Source organism: Drosophila mojavensis, unplaced genomic scaffold (assembly GCF_018153725.1).
Source record: "Drosophila mojavensis isolate 15081-1352.22 unplaced genomic scaffold, ASM1815372v1 contig_277, whole genome shotgun sequence".
Taxonomy (NCBI): domain Eukaryota; kingdom Metazoa; phylum Arthropoda; class Insecta; order Diptera; family Drosophilidae; genus Drosophila; species Drosophila mojavensis.
Genome location: NW_025318822.1, coordinates 2,381,845 through 2,402,201, shown reverse-complemented (window position 1 = coordinate 2,402,201; position 20,357 = coordinate 2,381,845). Strand labels below are relative to the sequence as shown.

Below are 20,357 nucleotides of genomic sequence, written 5' to 3'. Positions count from 1 at the left end.
TTACTTCATCTCAAACATTGGTCATCTTTTGTTTGATATTCGCAAACAACGCATCACTTATTTGGATAAGGGTTAGCTCCTACTTACTAAACATTTGCAAGTAGTATATTATGCCATCCATAACCTCGGGGTTATTTCAGTTCACCGCGACGTCTGGCGATGTTATTCAGCTGTCAATTAAATTCGTGACCGTGTTTCATAGCAAGTGCTTTGTTTTGATTTTTTGTGATAAACAATTGGGAGTCGCTTTAAATATATTCAATGAACGTGTAAATACATTTTAATGCGCCAATCCCACAACAGCAGCTCCCATCCCAGTCAATCCCATTCCAATTCCATCCGATTTCCAATCGAAGAGCTCTTACCGCTACCCACTCGCAATTATAATATCAGACCAAAACAAACACAACAAAAACCGGCAGCAACACAGCGAATTTATCATTATATTTTTTTAGCGACTTTTTTCTTTTTTTGGGCTACTCGATTCAACTGTGCGGCTCAATGGCCAGAGACGGAACTGAACGGAGGAGAAGAGAAGTGAAGCGACTTTAAGGCTGGTCAGAGCAGCGTTTAGTAAGTCAGTTGGCCGCTGTCCGTTGCACAGTTCGCACGTTGCGCAAAAAAATATACGTACATATATGTATAAACAAAAACGGCGACAATTCTCGTAAATAAATGGCTAAAAATATTCAAGCAGTGGCAGACCAAAAAATAATACAAAAAATAGTTACAATACAAGCAACGCCCCAATCGATTCATTTTTGCAAAAGCTAATAAAGTAAATCCCAACAAATGCCAACACGTTTGCCCAATTTGGAATATGCAGTGCGGGCTATTGAAACGTGATATATGTGGGACAAGTGCGCAATCCTAACTACGGCAACTTTTAGCAAAGTGCTTCTGATTAAGTGTCGTGACGTATGCGTAAGTGGAGGGCTTTAGATATAGAGCAATTCACTAGTCGCCTACTTGCCAGTAGCAAGCTGGTCGCATGGTCAAGTGCCGGTGATAAGCGCACACGTTGCTGATAAGACGGGGGCGCCAAGTCGTAAAAATAAACTGAAATCAAAGCTCAAACTAAGCATTCTGAGCATAATACAAATAATAATAATTAGTTACTGATCATATACATGATTTATAAACAACAAAACGACCAAAAACAATAACAAAGCCCACACAAAATGCCAAGACGTCAGAGCGACGCTTGCTTGGCCCATGACATCGCAGCTGGTATGGAACGGGAACTTGAACTAGAATTGGAACTGGAGCTGCAGCGGCCGCTGCTGTCGTCGAAGGAGCAGGCCAAAAGTGAGTACCACACACGCGCCATTACCTAGGCACCGGGCTATTAAACCAGTTAAGTTGGTCAAACAAAACCAACTGGCACACACCCAAATACATACACACACACACACACACATACATACACCGGTCTTAGCCATAAATCAGTGACATTTGCACACTGCAAGTGCTGCCCGCTTATGAAGCTTAACTGAGCTGCAGGCGGCTCGCTTTTTGTTCTAATCAGAGTCGAATACGAAATATTTGTCATTTAATTTATGAAAATCGAGTAGCGGCCAGAAATCTAATTAGAATATGCACAAGCACACTTATACATACTCACACGTCCATATATATAGCAGAGCTGATATCACGCCGTGCAGAATCTTAATCAATGCCTCATCTCCAGCTGCGCATTCTTTTCATTGAATAACATATAAAATCAACAAACGAATTGTTATTTATTTAAGTGTTAATCATTAATAAGCAAAATGCTCTTCGATTTCGATCTGCAAAAACAATATTAAAGTTTATTATACATTTTTATAAAAACACACTAAAGGCAAAAAGTGGAAAGGCAAATTTTATCGCATGCAACTTTTATCGCATGCGAGCATTATTTTGGATAAGCCTAAAAACCAATATATTAGGCTAATTTTATTAAGTTTACTCATTATTTGATTAAAAAATATATTTAGTGATTCATTAGCCCAGAAAAGTTTATATTTTTTATCTTAATAAATAATTTCCGTGCGAACAACAGGATGTTCTATGACTAACAATTGCTTGCCAATCAGCGTACCATGCCTTTTTTGGAAGTTAACAAATAATAGAATTTATTGTGCATTTACAAGTATGTGGTATACCTATATAAATAATCACTTAGAGTATGGCCAATAAATACTATTAGCTTTTGAAACCTGTATATTATCACAATTGAATATTCGCTTTGGAGATGTTTTACTCAATTAGCGACACCTAAAGCAGTTAAACAGTGTTAGCCCTTTGTTCTTGGATTGTGTGAAAATGATAAATAAATAATAGCCCTTCTTAAAAAGTCGTTTTCAAGTAAATATTAGTTCAGAAGTTGCAATCAATAAAATACAGGCTATATGAAAGAAACGCTGCTGCTGCACTCAGAAAATAATTATATGATAAATATGAATATCATTATTTTGTATCATTAATGGCGTATTTTCTAAATGCCAATTTATTGTCAACGTATTTTATAATGGTTTTATTTTTAACATTTTCTACTTTGTGCGAGTAAAGTGCTAAATAAAATATATTAACAATGGGTCTATTACTCAGCTCAATGTAATACAATTTCATATGTTTAATCACATTTATATATCGGTGTTTCCGCCTTTTGTCACAGTTTTATCATAGTAAATGAATATTTCCATTAAACAATCGTCATACTCATCAACAAGATCACTCACCACAACAATAAAAAAAAAAGAAAGAAAAATACAGAATACCCCGAAACAAATAACTATACAAAAATGTCAACAAATTGTCAGCATTTTTTTGATGATCTTTATCAAGCAAATTGTCACTGAGTGTCGTCGCCCAGCGATCGGTGCTGGCCACGTGCCGGCTAATGCCAAATAGACTGTTACTATAATTATAGAGAGAGTGAGAGGGAGCGAGAGAAAGAGAGAGAGAGAAAGAACATGAACCCATTGTACATTGAACTATATATGTAGATGGGGCACGTTGTAGAGCCGCTAAGCACTAAATGTAACTTTGACGCGAAACGCATTTCTCATATGCATATTGATTTATTTTTAGTGCATAATATATCACACGTCAGCAATTGTTTTTGTCAGAAGAGTACATACTCTTTTTGTTGAAGACCAAATTACAACCAACAATAATAAATTATGTCCTTCCATCACAAATTCTGAATACTCAACGAATAGTTAACAGAATAATAATGCCTATATATTGTTTTTATAAAACAAAAATAAGTTCAATATTTTGATTCATCAAATTAAATGGAATAGCTCACAAGCTGTCAGACAATTGTAGTGTATCGGTTTGTTGAGTAAAATAATGCCGGCGATTAAGTAACAACAGCAACAGTTTTTCGCGCCAAGCGAGGCGAACTAAGAGAGAGCACACTCGAAGAGAACGAAATGCGAAGAGAGAGCGCGCAGCTGGTGCAGTAACAGCAGCAGCAGCTGTTAGTTAGAACGCCGACGTCGACGTCGACTGCCAAAGAATGGTCTTAGCGCAGCATCTGCGACCCCACAGCAATTGCCGCTTTCGCTATCGACGGCGTTAACGTAGCCACCAGCGCTGCTAGCGTTGCACAGTGGGTCAGATTCATGTTTGCACTACTAAAGTTGCATAGGCTAAAAAGCTAATAGCATACAGTTTGCTTAGTAAATATATTGATTAATATTTTTATATTATGGTTAAGACGTATTGTGTTAAAATGTACACCTGTTCTTACCCATAAATTATTAATATAAGTAATTGTGGATAAAATATGAGTTTTCACGTAAAATCCATTAAGTGCTATAAACATTTTGTTGAGATATTCTGTGCTAAAATTCTAACATTAAATGGGTTTGACTGACTTAAGCAAAAAGGAAATTTGTTTTCAACTGCGAGAATTGGCCGAGAAACCACAGTACTTGGTCGTTGCGTGCAGGAGCAAAAGTTATAAAAGTTCTTCGCAATTCGCACGAGCGCTCAGTTGCTCTCGGTCATTCGTTGTGGTTGTGTGAACTTGTGCCGCAGCATCATCAGCAGTAGCAACAGCAGCAACAGCAACGACAACGACAAGAACAACAGCAGCGGACAGAGACGACATTGTCGCCATCGTTGTCGCCATCGACATCGACATCGCATAGAGAATCAGAATCATAAGAAGCAACAGCAGGAAGAGTTTTTTCGTGTGAGCAGCCAAAGACAAAACGTTTTGTGGGTGCGTGAGTGCGCATAGTATAAAATTAAATAAATAAATTAAACAACAGCGGCAGCAGCAGTAGTGACAATAATAACAACAACAACAAATGCGAGCTCGGCAACAATATTATTATATCCAAATACACACAGACATACAAGCACATAAAAATATATACATACATATATACATACAAATATGTGCCATTATAGAAATACTTATACTTATAGTTGTTTTTGTTATAAGTAATAGACTGAAGGCGACCCGGTAATGTTTGGACAACTATGACGAGATTTGCTGTTAAATAGAGCATAGTAGACGTCTCGCACACACACACACATACACAACAACAACAAAAATAGTAATAGAAGCAAAGATTTCTTGCATCACTTGGTTTTTGGTCAAGAGCCATAAGCTAATAATTTTTTGTTTTTATATATGCTTAGTGTCCCCCATTAACTTGACTATTAGCTAAAACAAATTGTGCTCGTCTAAAATTGCATGTAGCTGTAGTTGTTGATAGTTTTATTATATTGTTTTCTCGCTTGCATTTGTTTTCCAAACTGCACTTCGCTGTCGTTTAAGCGAAGCGCGCGAAAATATTTCGTTTGTCTCACCACGCGGCGTATGAGTAACAAATGCGAAATTGATTCTCTCGCGCCCGCTCACTAGCATTCATTAACGAAATCCGCAATTGCAAATTACAGTTGCATTTACGATTCGAGAGCACTGCGACTGCAACACACAGCTCGCCGCAAACATAGTAGACAATAATAAATAAACAAAAAACAATTTTGTCTTGGCTTACGCCTCGTATGCGTAATGTCATGAACAATGCAAAACGCTTAACTCGTCAAAGGTTCATTATACGAGAGGAGCAACAAAGTTACGGGACAGTTGGTTCTACGTGTCTGCTTCCGTTTGGTGCGCTTTTAAAAATTGATCAACGCAACGAGCAGTGAAACGCGACAAGGCGGGTAACGGATTTCCGCGCCAGGGCATCGAAACAACAGCACCCGAAAGCGGGATAAGGAAGTCAGGCAGGCAGGCAGGCTACAGCAGTAGCACAGCATCGCTTTGGTGCCAATTGTGCAGCAGAACGCGTTTCTGGATTAGCCCGAGTCTAGCAGCAGCAGCAGCAGCAGCGACAGCAACAGCAACAGCAAGAGCAATAAGGTAAGCTCATTACGAGGCACTGCCAACATCGCCATGTTGACAGCAGCAGCATACACATTGTGTCCTAGCTGTCCTTATGCTTAGAGCAGCTCCTGATGCTTGCATGGCTCGCGGATATGCCGCCAGCGGTGTTTGCTTTGCTTTTGTTTATTTATTTGCCTGTTTGTCTATCCGTCTGTTTTTCTATTTTATTTGGTGTCTTTGTGTGTATGTGCGAGATGGTGTGTACGTGGGTGTGTTTGTGTGTGTGTGTGCATTAGAGCAAATAGCGCTAGCAAAAATAACAACAGGAACAACAATAAGGATAACAACGACTACAAACAACAACAATGACTTTATCTTGACAGATTGCAGAGCAGCTGCCTGAACTGTGTGTCCACGTGTATACGAACATTTTTATGTATTTTCTGTACATATCATATATACCCTTTGAATGGCATATAAATATAAAATATAAAATAAATATAAATATAAATGCTACAGCTACTTGCATTCGCAAGTTTTTCAACTCAATGCTTGCTCTTAAATATGCTTGTATACGACTTATAGAACTATTTGGCTTATAAACCTTTGTTGCGACAATGGCAGTTACTTAAATAAAAATTAAAAGAAATTTTAAAAAATAATGCATATTAAACAATTGCACTAAACTATATTATACTTCATGTTGTCGTGTCGTTAAAACCGAGTCATCATTGTATTATTTTATATGAGATTTTTTCCAAAAATATGTCTGCACATCGCATTGTTTCAAGATATAATTGTTAAAAATCTGAAATATTTTTTGTTAACGCCATATCATAAAAAAATCATAATAATTATAATATATAAACTGCGCAGTCATAGTTGCTATCAACTTTTTCAAGCAATTGTTCCAAGGTAAACTATTTAAAAGAAGAATTTCAATAAGTAAACATTTACAAAATAATGTAAAGGGAATATTTATCACACTCTAATTATCTTACAACCATTTATGCTATATGCTATATTAAAGGGCCAAGTTACTTATGTTTTCTAGAATAGAAGTACCCTCTTCAAAGGCTTTGCATCATAAATGAACCTTTTGAAAGAAAATATGTTTTTAATGCTTCTTGGAAAACACAAACCTTACTTCAATATCTAATATATTTTAGTCTTTTTGTGAAACAAAAAAATCCCTAATGGATATGTACAAGCAAATCTACTATTAATAGATAGCGTTACGAGATTTAGATAGTTTATGTCTTCTACTAGTAAAAGTTACTCCTAATATACTCTAGACTAACCAACATGTCATAAAATGTTATCTACTAGTCAGCAAATATTAAAGGCTTACTTGCCAGCCACAAAGGGCCAAGGGCAACTGAATACATGCCGAAGTCCTCTCTTGTGCATGCAGCCAATTGGAATTGGAATCCGAGTCTTAACAATGCATGCAAGAAAAAAAAAAAAACGAAAAGGAAAATGAAAATAGAAATAGAAAAATGAATCAAACAGAGACACAAACATTGCTGGCAATCACCTGGCGCCGGTTGGCGTCGCCTCCAGCTCACGAGTCATCCATCCAGTCATTCAGTCATCGATGTTGGGTTATGCTAATGGCGGAAGCTGTGCCTCGATAACGACTGATTGGAAGCACATGAAAGTAGCAAATCAGTGCGCACTTTGAAATTGAAATTGTAATCGAAAGGCGCTCACAGTGTGGCAGGGGAAAGACAAGGGGCACGGGCAAGGGCAAGGCCAGGGGCAAACGGCAAACGGCAAAAGGCAAAGTAATGGGGACATAGGGATGTCTGTGCTTGTATGTTGGTGGACTATCGCTGCTTAGTTGGCTAAATTTGAAATGGCTAAACGATTTGCTATTCGATTAAGAAGAGAACAGCTGCAAGGGCATCTTTGTAGCTTCATAGAAGCATTAACAACAGCCACCCAAATAAATCGAAATGGAAATAGATTTGCGAATTCATGTTCACAACAATGGACGTTCATACATATATTTAAAAAAAAAAAAAAAAATGAATAAAATTACGAAAATAAGGATGTAGGTGGATGCTCATGGATAGCCACGGTACTGATGACCTACATTTTGTTAGCGCAGCTAAAATAAAATAGAATATATATAAATTCATGCCAGCCACTAGGGACCGGTGTATCTGTTGGTCTGTTTACAACAAATGCGAATATCATGAAGCCAGTCCGCCAGGCAGCTGGCCAGCTAGCAGACGATGGAAGGCAGTCTATAAGGACTCTTCAATGCGGCCTAACAATGGCAGCGAACTAGTCCGAGCTGCGGCCAAAACGGATCTGCCAATATTGCAATGTACTCTGAGATACATTTTCCTTTTTGTTGCTATTGTGGCAAATGTATGTTTTTTTTTTTTTTTTTTTGCAAACATTGCCAGCAGGTAAAGATACACAATGGAAACATTTGCATAATATATCAACATATTTTGCAGTTTACTGCCAAAAGGTTACACACACAAACACAGATACGCCCACCTCATTAATTCTGCGAAAATGTAAATCTTTGTAAATGCCTCGCAATTGATTTGATTCCATTTGATTTTCGAGTGTGTGAGTGTGCGTGGGTGTGTATGCCTTTCTATTCAATCTTTGGCATTGTAAATATCTCTCGTACTTATTTTATGAGAGTTGTTGACGAAATTGTTAGGCCGATTTCAATTTGTGGCTATCAAAGACGGAACTGAGTCCCTCCATTAAATGTGTGGCCCATAAAATCAGTTACATCCCAATTGCAAATGAGCCGCTGGAAATTTGATATTTGCGTTTTCTGTACATTAAGTATGCGTTCGAACTATGCATACAAGGAGGATATACCAAATTATATACAATTTTCTAAGAAACATGGGTGAAATTGTGAAAACGGAAGCCTCAATTAAATAAATTCTTAGAAATCTATTTTATACATTACCTATGAATCTGTTTATAAATTGATTATTATGATTGAATTTTTTTTTTACAAATTAAATTTTTTTCATTTAATTATAGTTGATGCAAAGTTGGAGTAAGTTTGGGTATGTTTATTAATTGCTTGAAAATGGTATATTAAACTTGTTGAATTTTTGTATATCACGCAAAACAATACATATTTTGAACATTTTTTTCTTGTGGGAATTTTATACCGACATAGCTCTGATCGGCATTTCTGCGACTAATTAAATTTCTCTTTGTTCTATTTCTCTTTTGAACTGCGTAAATTTCTTCACGCAGTCATTAAATCGGCAAAAGGCTCGCAGTTTATTTTCTGCGCTATATAAAACTGATTCATTCGCAGCTAGATTTACTGAACGATTAGTCGCAATAGTTTGCCATAAATCTTTGGTGATTTATAGGAAGCCCATATACTACATCACAGCAACTGTATGTTGGGGTTATGGTATGTTTGTTTTATTTGTGAGTATTTATGTGTGAGTGATTGTGTGTCCACATGCCAAAATCAATAACGATAATTGCAAGGCGTGAAATTTTAAATCCAGCACGTACATCGCTTGGATAAAAAGTTAATTGTTTTAATTTATAGCGCATAAAGGCATTAGCCTATATAAATGCATTTGGCAAAGACCGTAAATTATGCAAATATAATGAAAAAGAATTGCAAATGAATTTATAGCATTTGCAAATGCGTCCAACGAGACGATGCCAATACCGGAGCCAGCACCGTGCAGCGCATTTGTTGAATGAATACTCGTATATTACTCATAAGCCGCAAAAATTTATTTTTTTATCCGACCTGTCACGTCGCGATACTTGCGGATTTCGTTGTTGTTGCAATTAGACAGCGAAGTGACGAGCCAGACAGCCCAGACGACAGATCGACCACTGCCCAGAGATGAGCTGTCATCCGGCTAAGTGTCGGCATCTTATTCGTGCTGTGGACACAGCGGAAGCTGCTCACGCTGAAGAGCTAGTTATAAGACTAACATATAGTCGCATATGCACGTGTGTGCACAGATAATGATTTCTACTATATAGTATTACCCACTTGGCAGTATTCTATAATCTAAATGCAAGTGCCTATCATGCACGCTGGGGGCTTCTGCAATGGCAATGCATAATAAATAAATCCTTTAAATGTGAAAATTGCCTGGCACGTCATAAGCGTCCTCTCTTTAACGTCATCATCATCATCAGCATCGTCAGCATTGCACATTGTCAACGTCATCATTAACATAGCCATTATCATTATCATCAACATCTCATAGTCATAGGATGAAAGTGAATGCACTTTTATATGCATGGCTGCTAATTACAGCGACAGCTTGTCTATCTCTCAGTCTTTCAGGCAGTCTCCCCTGCTGCGATTGTCGCCACGTTTCCCCAGAGCTAAACGATTTCTTTTGTATAAAATTATTTAGCACATTTCTCGCGTTTTGTGGCGCTTATAATCTCTATTATTATTTTTTTTTTTTTATAATTTACACTCGCTGTTTGTGTCACTTTTGGTTGTGGCAGTGCATATAATTGCAGCTAATTGCGGCTGTTTGGAAAAGAGCTATGCAAATTTGGGTTAGCACTAAATCGCTTAATTTAGGTAAAATTGGTGCACATTTGGACAATTTTTAGGAAATTGTTTAATATTTTAATTAGTGATTTATTTACTTTATTTTATTAATTGCTAATAAATGTAATTAAACAATTGAACTATTTAGCTGTGTGTCATCAGTAATTAGCTCTAACACAATATATAATAAATCCAAAGAAATTTTTAATCACGGAATTGCGCATTTCGCAATGTATGCTCAAAGATAATTCAAAATTGAACTATGTAAATTTGAGCAGAGTTTTGAATATTATTTACTGTGAGAGCTTTCTCAGCGCCCAATTAATTAGAGACGGGCGTTGTTTCAGCGTTTAATTAATTATACATATGAATAAACCTAGACGATGATGTTGTTGTTGGGGACGGCACCGTTGGTGGATCCGCTTGGACCAGGGCTTTGAGTGCTGGCATTGACTTTTCAATTGAAACAAATCATTATTTGAGCATCGTATATATCTTTTTCAATTGACCGAGCGATGAGCGATGAGTAAAGTCAGCCAAAGCTAGCTGCTGGAGCGTGTCAAAAGATCGCACTCAAATGCATCCGTATCAGATATCATAAACCTATCAGAGAGCCAGCCAGCGAGTGAACTGACTCTCAATGCTTTCAATAAATATGCATATTTTGTACGATCGAAATATGCATAGATTAGTCTTACTATGTGATAGTAATTAGAAAACTGACATGGTCCATTGCAGTCGCATTTGCATAGAGTGGCGTATGCTGCGACTTGTACACGAAAATTTATGCCCAGTTTGTATACAAAATCTTTAGGAGCAATCGGCTAACAAATTGGCCACAAAAACCAGATCGTCCGATTAATGCAAACTACGTCAGAGCGCCAACGCTAAATATAGTTTGCTATTCGCTAAAAGTTCATTGAATATTTCAAATACTTATGACTTTCGAATAAATAAATACTGCAAATATTTATAAACGGTGAATGGCAACAGTAAATCAACAATTGGTCTGTGAATAATAGAATAATAGCAACACACAACTGGAATCAATTCCATTCCATGTTGAGCAAACAGTCTTGTAGAATTGCTGAGATATGTAAATTTAATGCCTTAGACCGTTTGCTAATGGCAACTGAAATTTATTGAAATAATGCAATTGAAAAGTACATCTAGCTGAGCCAGTACGGTTATATATATAAATATTGTATAGAATATTTATATAGAGTATTTCAGCTGCAATGATGTACTTCAGTTGATTGAATTTTTTGACATAATAACCTGTAGATTTTATTTTGCATAAACATGGGTATTGTGTTGATGAAAATGGAGGCGGGCCTGGCACTGGGTAGGCTGATATATTAGGTGGCTTGGCCAGTTAGTCGGGCGACAGGTGCAAAATGCAATTAGTGTTATTTTCAGCGTGGCGTAAGATTGTGTATACGGCATGTGTGCCCGCCTGATGCGAATGAGTTGAAGGTGAAATTGTAATGGTGACGACGTAGTTTATAGCATTGAGACTGAGTCGCCGACACACATTGGATCAGCAGCCCCCTTCCCCGTTCAGCAGCCCTCTATCACCATCCCAGATAGCCTGCTGCGTGAGACGACCTTCAGGCAGTGCCTGTCCATGGGTGCTAACTATGTTGTCAACGGCAATGCCAGCAAACAAACATTTACTACTTGTTGTAGGTATGCTGCAGGTCCTCTTCTTCCCCACGCGACTCCACCGACTGAAAAGGCAGCGCACTGCAGGCACAGACAGCTATGACATATTTGTGTGCATGTGTAAGTCACAGCTGCAGCGCATGGCGTTTATAAAATTGATAATTAATTATCCGGCCAGCCTGCTACTTCCCATTGCGCCTTGTTTTTGCAGCCCTATCCAGTCGCCGGACCAACCTCAATCCCTACCAGGCAGCCCTGGCTTGCGGCTTTTCGCGTATACGCTTCGCTTATTGTGTTTACAAGTGCGTGAAAATTTGCGCTTTACTGCCTATCACGTGCGGCATGCGGCATGCAGCATGTGGCATGCGGCATATGGCCACTGGCCACATGTGGAAAAACAGAGACAGAGACTGAGTGAGCGAAAGAGCGAGAGCGAGAGAGAGATAAACACCCACAAATCTGCGGCATACATATGCAAAATGCTAATTTAAGCCGTGTTGAATGCAGCAGGAAAAGGAATGTGCATTTTCGCTTGAATTATGCGGTAATATGTAGAGAATCATTTCAGAAATGAGCATCTGGATAGTTAATTTAATTTTCATTGTAATTTTAAAGCTGAAGCTCTCATAAATATATAAATGAATTATAATATAATGTATGGATACAACATTTTGCCGCGCACTCTGTGCATTGGGTATATATTAGACTTAATTTGATGTTTGTTAACTTACTTTGACCTTCAGCTAAGATAATTGTACAATCGCAAACATTACTTAGTGTCTGGATCCCCATTAGTAAGCAAACTTCAATCGTAATATGTGACTATTTAGCTACAGCAAGCAGAAATCTAAATCAGAGATTATTGACCTAATCTAATTGCTACGGCTCTAATTGCCTTCATTAACATATCCATAAGATTGAATATGCCTGTGCAAGCATTTGGTTACTTTGCTTTCCTATTTCCTATTTCAATATCCACGCATGGGCGTAGTAAATACTTAATGATATTGAGGAAATGTGAAATTGACTTCATTTGACGTGTAGCAAAGTGTTTAATTATCAGCCACGCAGGAGGGCAGTCAGGGAGGCAGACAGGCTCAATGAGAAGTTTGCAAAGGATTAGTGTAGCTAAAAGAGGGCGGCTCAATGAGATTTAAGTCAAACTTTATTTCTTTGTATTGTATTAGTTAGTTGTTGGCATGGATATTGTTACCTCTGGCTCTGGCTCACTGGCTGAGCTGGCAAATCCCTAACAAAGCCAATGCGCTGACCGCATTGAAAGAAAGAGCCACTAACAGAATAAAAAAAAAACAATGTTGAACTAGCCAACTGAGAAAAGGACACGAACATGACGACCGGCCAGACCTTCGAGCCCCATCCAATGCAATTACATTAAATCTTAGCTATTATTCTTGTTCTTTTACTTTGTATTTGTGTGTGCCCACACAACTTTTGCTCAGTTTGCTCTGGCTCAGATCGGACTTTGCCCGGCTGTGGTTAATCGCCCACGATGTGATTGAATTCCATCGAACGCAGGTTACGAGCAGCGGGCAAGGGGTGGCAGCTGCGGCCAATCGGGGGGAAACGGCTGCGGGCTCGCGTAATAAATGAAATAGAGTCTTCTTTGCTGCTTGACTTGGCTGCATTCGGCTTCAGCCTGCCCGCTTGCCTGTTTCTGAGAGGCTGACTTGGTTTATAGCCATTGCTAGCCACTGGCCACTGGTCACTGGCCACTTAACTAATTGCGTCTTTGTGTGCTCCTGACACGCGCCATAAAATTAATACGAATGCTTTTTTCCATTAAGCATAATCGAAATATGCGTGCAGCTTGCCAAGCCCTAAGGTAAACATCAAAATCATGAATATTTATGATCTAACAGAGATCAAACATCTTAATGAGTGAGTGAAGTAATAGAAGATTATAGAAAAATGTTTTAGTTTAGTAATTAAATTACCGAAAAATGCCCGAACGCGAATAACTGAACAAAATTGTTTCATCTGGAATGCAAATTCAATACATAAATTATAGAAAATATTTCGTCTTTGCAGATTTACAGTATACTAACAAGTAAATTTAGTATATAATAATTTTGGCGTGATGTGAGTTTAAGATTAAGTTAAAGGAGTTCCCAGCGTTCTATAAAAATTATGTGCACATCCAGCTCAAGTCATAAAACAAAATTTTCATTTTTGCCAACCTTGCAGTTCCTTTGTGCGTCATGCACGACACAGCCGGCAAACCGTCCCCCATAACCACGCCCACACAGTCGCCGATGGCAACGACGGAGCCCGGAACTGGGCCAGCTGAAGATGAGGATGAGACCGATGTGATTGGCGATCTAATGGGTCACTACGGCAAATGGCAGCTACTGATGACAGTGCTGCTGTCGCTTTTCCAGGTGCCAAACACGTTTCACATATCCTCATCCGTCTACCAGGCGGCCAACAAGGACTTCTGGTGCCAGCGTCCACCACATCTGCTGCAATTGCCCGTGGATGCTTGGAGAAATCTGAGCAGCTCCCAGGACAATTGTCATATGCGCGCTGGCATCGATTGGAGCCAGCTGAGCAATGAAACGCTGCCTTCACAAATGGAGGTATGTATAGGGTGTTCATGCATGAAATCCCATTTAAATCCACAACCAGCCACGGGTAACTAACGTGTTTATCGCCGCTTGCAGCAACAGGCAGCAGCAGCTACGACTGCCAACGACGGGAAGCTGATTGCCTGCAACAGCTGGGAATATGCGACAAACGACAATGTCGGTAACACTTGGACCTCGCAGTGGGATCTGGTGTGCGACAAGGAACATTTGAAAAATGTGGCCGAGATGTTCTTTCTGCTGGGCGTTGCAACAGGTGGCATTATTTCCGGCTACCTCTCCGACAAGTTTGGTCGCAAAACAATGCTCTTCATATCGGCCGTGCTGCAGACCATATTCGGTAAGTGGGCCACATAACATCCACAGCCCTATACTATCATCACCACCATCATCATCATCATCATTGGCTGACACATAATTATCCTGCCGCAGTGACCTTTACTGCCAGCTCTCAATACACCCACACTCACCCAGAGACATACAGACGGAAGTGACATTGGCAAATGCCGCCAGTGTCGCCTTTTGACTTTGAACTTGGCATTGGCGACGGGGTCAACGTTAGGTGGTTGCTACAGCTGCAACTGCAGCATCTGCGGCATTTGCCTGCTTGTGTTAACCTTGTTGATTAAATCACGTTCAATGTAATTGGAATTTGCATACAAAAGGACATTCCTAATAAGCTATCGGCATGAATTGGCCAACAACGTGATGCCTTACAATGTATTGTGTGTACTTTGCCTATCCATTTATGAGGTACATGTCTCAAATTTATTTAAAATTGGTTTAGTTAGGGCAATAAGCACATATGGACAAAAAGGGCAGTGCTAAACCGAATAGCCAGAGGCAGACTATGCAGAAGTCCTCGCCGTAAAGAGAGCTATAGAACAGAAGAGTCTATTCTCTATACCATCTAATAATAATTATTATTAATTTTAATGTACATAGCATATTTGGCATATCAACATTTAGTCTTATCAATCATATATGTAACGAGGCAATCCGATCTAACTATGCGTGTATGCTTGCCTATAGATCTGTTAGTATTTCTGTCTGTATATATGTCTCTTTGCCTGCCTCACTGTCTGTCTCGCAATCTGCCTCTCCGTCTGTGCCTCTGTCTGTCTAAAACTACAGAAGATCAATTAAGTTGTCTATATGTATGCAGCAGTATTCATTTGATACTTATATTTAAGTAAAATGCAGTTAGAGAGTGCCTTCAGCAGAGAGAGGTCACAAGCTAACGAAGCTAGAATGCCTGACGTAGCAGAGAGCACTCCCATTGGTTAGTTAAAGCTCGACTGCAACGATCCCTACGAAACTAACGAAGCTAGAATGCCTGACGTAGCAGAGGGTGTTTCCATTGGTTATTTGAAGCTCGACTGCAACGAGACCTACCTGGCTTCGGGCTCAACATTTGAGTGCGACTCAGAGTTTGAGTGAGAGTCGCCCTATATATAGGGCAGCAGTTGCAGCATTTCTTCAGTCGCCCAGGCCCCGTGGGGGTCAGTAGTGCAGTGCAGTGCAGTAAAGTGAAGTGAAGTGAAGTGCGTGATCGTGCAGCTAAGCATTAATGACTTAGAGAAAATACTTCAAAGAAATACTTAGACGAAATACTAAGAGAAAACACTTCGAAGAGAAATTCTTAGAGGAAACACGAATAAGAAGCACTTATAAAAAATACTTAGAAGAAATACGTAATACTTACTTCTGCTTACGGACAGACAGACAGACCGACACGACCACGCCTCCTTCTGCCTGTCACATACATTTAACATACCCTGATTCTCATTTTCAATGCATATATGTATGTAAATTAAAATTCAATCCTATTATTACTAATATTCTCATCCCTTTAGGTCTTTGGCTGTACTTTTGCAGTTCCTTTGAGCTATATTTAACGCTGCGTGCCCTGTTGGGGCTCGTCTCCGTCTCTGTGACCTATTCGGGCCTCATTCTGGCAATCGAATATGTGGATGGCAAGTGGCGGACAATAGCCGGCATGTACAACCTATTCCCACTGCCAATATCGTATATGATAATATCTGGATTGGCCTATTTGACGCAAGACTATCAACGTTTGCAGCTGTGCATTGGTCTCCCAGGCATTTTCCTCTGTTTTCTCTGGTAAGATCAATTAATTTCATCACATTTCCAGCTGAAGCAAAATCTGTTCGCAAAGATAAACAAAACATGGCGCGTGAAAGGTGTAAATTGCCAATAAAATATCGTGTACACATAAACAATAAGTAAACTATTATGCCTGCCTATGTGTGTGTACCGCATTGATCATTGAATCGGCTGAGCAATAAATGGCAATAAAGAAAAAACTGCGCGTGGGTGTCCCAATTATAAACATGCACACACATTTATACAGTCGAGGCGTCTCTGACTAGACGAGGAGGTGTCTAATTTATGAGTGTGAGACTGAAACTATGTCGGGTGTGCTTCTCTTTGGCAGGTTTGTGGTGCCGGAATCACCGCGTTGGCTGCTGGTCAAGGGTCGCATTGAGGAAGTGAAACGCATCATTGAAGCTGCGGCGGTATTCAATGGACGCCAGCTGCCCCCAGACTATCAGCTGACGCCACCTACGCAGGAGAGCAGCTCACAAGACGTCACATATCTGTTCCGGTCCAGCTACTTGAGGCGCATCTCCATCTGTTTTCTGTGCATTTGGTTCACCATGAATCTGGTCTACTACGGCATTATCTTGAATATGAGCTCGTTCGGAGGCAATGTCTACTTGAATTCGGTAAGTTGTCAACATTTTACATGAACGCTAAGTAACATTTAGGGCATCGAGGCACCGCTTGATTTCACTTGATTTAAGCGCATTAAGAAATTCTGTTCCAGGCCCGAAATTTCCTCTGTAACTTAATTCAAATTGTTTCCATCAAACATCAAGTCTCAATTTTCTAGTGACAAGTGCGTCGCGAACACATTTAACATCTAACAAGTGCTAAGTGCCCGCCCAGTCCAGATCGGTCCACTAATTGGATCTGTCAGTCTATTTACTATGGCTGTATGTGTGTGTATGTGCGTATTTGAATGTCGTGTCAGCGTGCCACGTCCAAGGCAGACAGTCGGTCAAAAGGACAGGCAAATGTGTTTACTATCAAATTATGATGTTGCTTACAAGAGCTTCAAATAAATAATGGTTGGGGATGTTGCTGCTGCTGCCGCTTCTGCCCAAATCACCCCCTCTATCCTCATTCAAACTTTTAAGAATCATGTGCGGAATTTGGCGAGGTGCCAAAGGCAAATGTTGCATGAAAAAGATTTTTGAAAAACTTAAACAAAACTTTTTAAGCTGTCTGCTGTTTGTGAAATTAATAAATTATAATTTCGAATATTCTATAAAATGTAATAAATTTAAATATTTCAAAATTATTATTTTATTCCGAATGAAAACAACATTAAGTGATATTATTACTAAATTCTATACATTCCAACTTTTATAACTGAATATTGTTGACAGCTCTATAAACTATGATATATTTTGTATGCACTAAAAACATGTTTATCGAATTTCTAAAGCAAAAGCCAAGATTTTGAAATTACAAAATGTTATACAGTTTGCCTGACAAGAATAGAATACTAGAATAACTACAATTTGGAAGGAACATATAATCTAGCCAATATCACGCTAAGTGAGCAGCACTTGTCACAACATAATATCCAAAGTATTTTTTCCGTAGAAAATTTATTAGTTAATTTATTTTGACATGGCATAGCGCACCTTTGATGCCGCTTTGATTTAGTGCGGTCCGCCAACATTCGAGTAGATCTGTTTTTCTGATCTGTCTGCCCGCGATTTTTCTTGCAGGCGCTAGCTGGCCTAGTCGAAATACCTGCCATTGCGGTGGCCATGTACATTATCACCAAGGTGGGCAAAAAATGGCTCTTTTGTGCCACCCTGTTCTGTGCCGGCGTCGCTTGTTGCTGTGCTGCGATCACTGAGGGACGGGAGGACATGCTCTGGCTGAAGATCACATTCCTGATGATGGGCAAGTTTACGATCAGCGCTGGCAATACCATCATGCCCGTTTACACCGCCGAGCTGTATCCCACGCCCATACGCAATGTGGGAGTGGGCGCTTGCAACGTTGCTGCTGGATTGGCGCTCATATTAACGCCCTACTTATCGCTTCTGGTATGAAATGAAATTGGACACTAAGAGACCAACATATATTAAATTTGTATTCTCTTTTGCACAGAACAAAATCGAAGGCCACCTGCTAATGACGCTGCTTACCGCTGGGAGCATTTTTGGCGGCTTTGTGGTGCTCTTTCTGCCGGAGACAGCGGTGCGAAAAAATGCCCCGTCCGCAACAAATCGCCAGAATGCAGCTAAGCAGGTGTAATAAATTAGAGACGCGTTGCTCTAATACGCCTCACCGCACTCCCAATACTCCTGTCACCTAAGAAATATTTTGGCTGGTCCAAAGTATGTAAATGAGCACACAGGCTACCAGAGAACTACTTAATATCAAGCCGTACCCACTTGAATCGCTGCCCAGCCCCGATTTGACATATCCACCGCCTCAGCCACCGCCACCTTCTACTAACCAAGAACTCAAGTAAATAGCGCAATTAATCGAATGTCCATGGAATGCCATAAGTCTAAAAGTCAGGCAGGACCTTATTTGCGTAGCAAGTAGTGAGTATTTAAAAATGAAATAATATATTAAAACAAAAATGTTATTCGTAATGTAATAATGGCTTTTAGCTTATAATAGTGTAAGAGTAAATAAATAAATCTTGTTAACGAAGTCACAATTCGGAGTAGGTCAATCTCTTCGGTATCATCGAAGATGTACAAATTTCACATAAATATAATACAACAGGAACTTTAATATATAAATTATTTCAATAATCATTTTTCTGATTTAGAAATTATTAAATTTCATTTTTTATTGTTTATTTTTAGGGCCTCTTATAAAGGCATTCTTATTTAATACAAAATTGTATTTAAGATTTTGTTTGCTTATAATATTGATAATATTAGACTCGTATCCTGTTCATATTTTTGTGAGACTTTCGTCGGGTGTCCGAATAACTAAAAAGGAATATATTTGAAAAGTATTGCTCAATTATTTACTCTATCAGCAACGGAATCAACAGCCACAATACATTTAAGTCAAAAAATTCTTGTCAATATGTCTTGTCAATATGTCAACGTATACATAATCTCGTTGTTGTTGCCGTCTTCGATGTGCTCGTCTATTACCAAATTAATATACATATATAGAACATGCAAAACAAATTAAAGTAATTAATTAATTGAAGTGAGAAGTGTTATCTCTGGTAAATGTAGTCAATTATTCGCTTACTAAATATCGGTCAATTATGCATATTACATAAATATTAATTATGTATACATATTTATAAATATATTTAGACGTATATGTATTTGTATATAGACACGTACATGCATATGGAGAACAGGTAATGCTGCTTGTTGATTGTTCATACACCTCATATTGCAAATTTGTTTCTAACGAAATATCATCAACAATAATTTACAAATTTCCACAATAATGCATTTAAATTTATGAATGTATGTAGTTGAATATAATATAATTAATAAATCGCGTAAGAATTATAAATTTGTTGCTATATGAAACCGTCAAAATGCTTGTTGTACTTACAAAAGATATTATAATATTATTGTTCTTATCTCTAGGCTTTTATGTTTGTTTATGAATTATTTTGAATTGTACTTACGAGCTAAGTAGAAACTTATATTATGCTTATCTAAAAATGCAAAATTTATATTTGAAAATAATAAATAATACAATTAAAAAATCACATGTAAGTTTAAGATTCAAAAAAAAAAAAAAAAAAACAAAAAAAACATAAAATATATATATAACAGATGAATTTGTAATGTTAAAGGATAATGCGAGAGCTATCAAGTTACGTTTTTCAATGTTAATGAAAAGAAAGTAAGAATCTATGTTAACTTTTCGATATTCCATCTTAAATCGTCTTTAAAGCTGATGTTATATGCTCAATGCGCAACTGGATTTTAGGAAAGAACAAAATAATAATGTTAATTATGACATACACATATATGAATTTGTTGTAAATCAAAATTACCAAAGCAACGTAAATCAATTAGTGTCAAAACAAATATGCTTAAAATAATACAAAAATAAAAATAAATAAATATATATGTATATGTGTGGAAATGTTTACTGCAAGCAACATATG

The 20,357-nt window shown here is 38.4% G+C and overlaps 1 protein-coding gene across 6 annotated transcripts; it reads left to right on the top strand.

The window, feature by feature from the left end:
* Positions 1-583: 583 nt before the first annotated feature.
* LOC6574136 (organic cation transporter protein) lies at positions 584-20,323 on the top strand. 6 transcript variants are annotated; one of them, XM_015167276.3, is made up of 8 exons: positions 3,992-4,189; positions 4,906-5,374; positions 13,746-14,137; positions 14,222-14,483; positions 16,000-16,267; positions 16,602-16,893; positions 17,968-18,294; positions 18,359-20,323. In XM_015167276.3, exons 3-8 carry the CDS (start codon positions 13,760-13,762, stop codon positions 18,503-18,505), a joined length of 1,674 nt encoding a protein of 557 aa, XP_015022762.2. In that variant the 5' UTR covers positions 3,992-4,189; positions 4,906-5,374; positions 13,746-13,759; the 3' UTR covers positions 18,506-20,323. The 6 variants fall into 6 exon arrangements, with proteins under 6 accessions (XP_032587634.2, XP_015022761.2, XP_015022762.2 ...); XM_015167279.3 differs by having other exon boundaries at positions 3,992-4,219; XM_044008289.1 differs by having other exon boundaries at positions 3,992-4,223.
* Positions 20,324-20,357: the final 34 nt, after the last annotated feature.

Coding starts and splice junctions, on each gene's coding strand:
- LOC6574136 (XM_015167275.3), top strand. CDS start 1,182: ATGCCAAGACGTCAGAGCGACGCTTGCTTGGCCCATGACATCGCAGCT. Junction 14,484..15,999: donor CGTGCTGCAGACCATATTCG/GTAAGTGGGCCA, acceptor TCATCCCTTTAG/GTCTTTGGCTGTACTTTTGC. Junction 16,894..17,967: donor GCAATGTCTACTTGAATTCG/GTAAGTTGTCAA, acceptor TTTTTCTTGCAG/GCGCTAGCTGGCCTAGTCGA.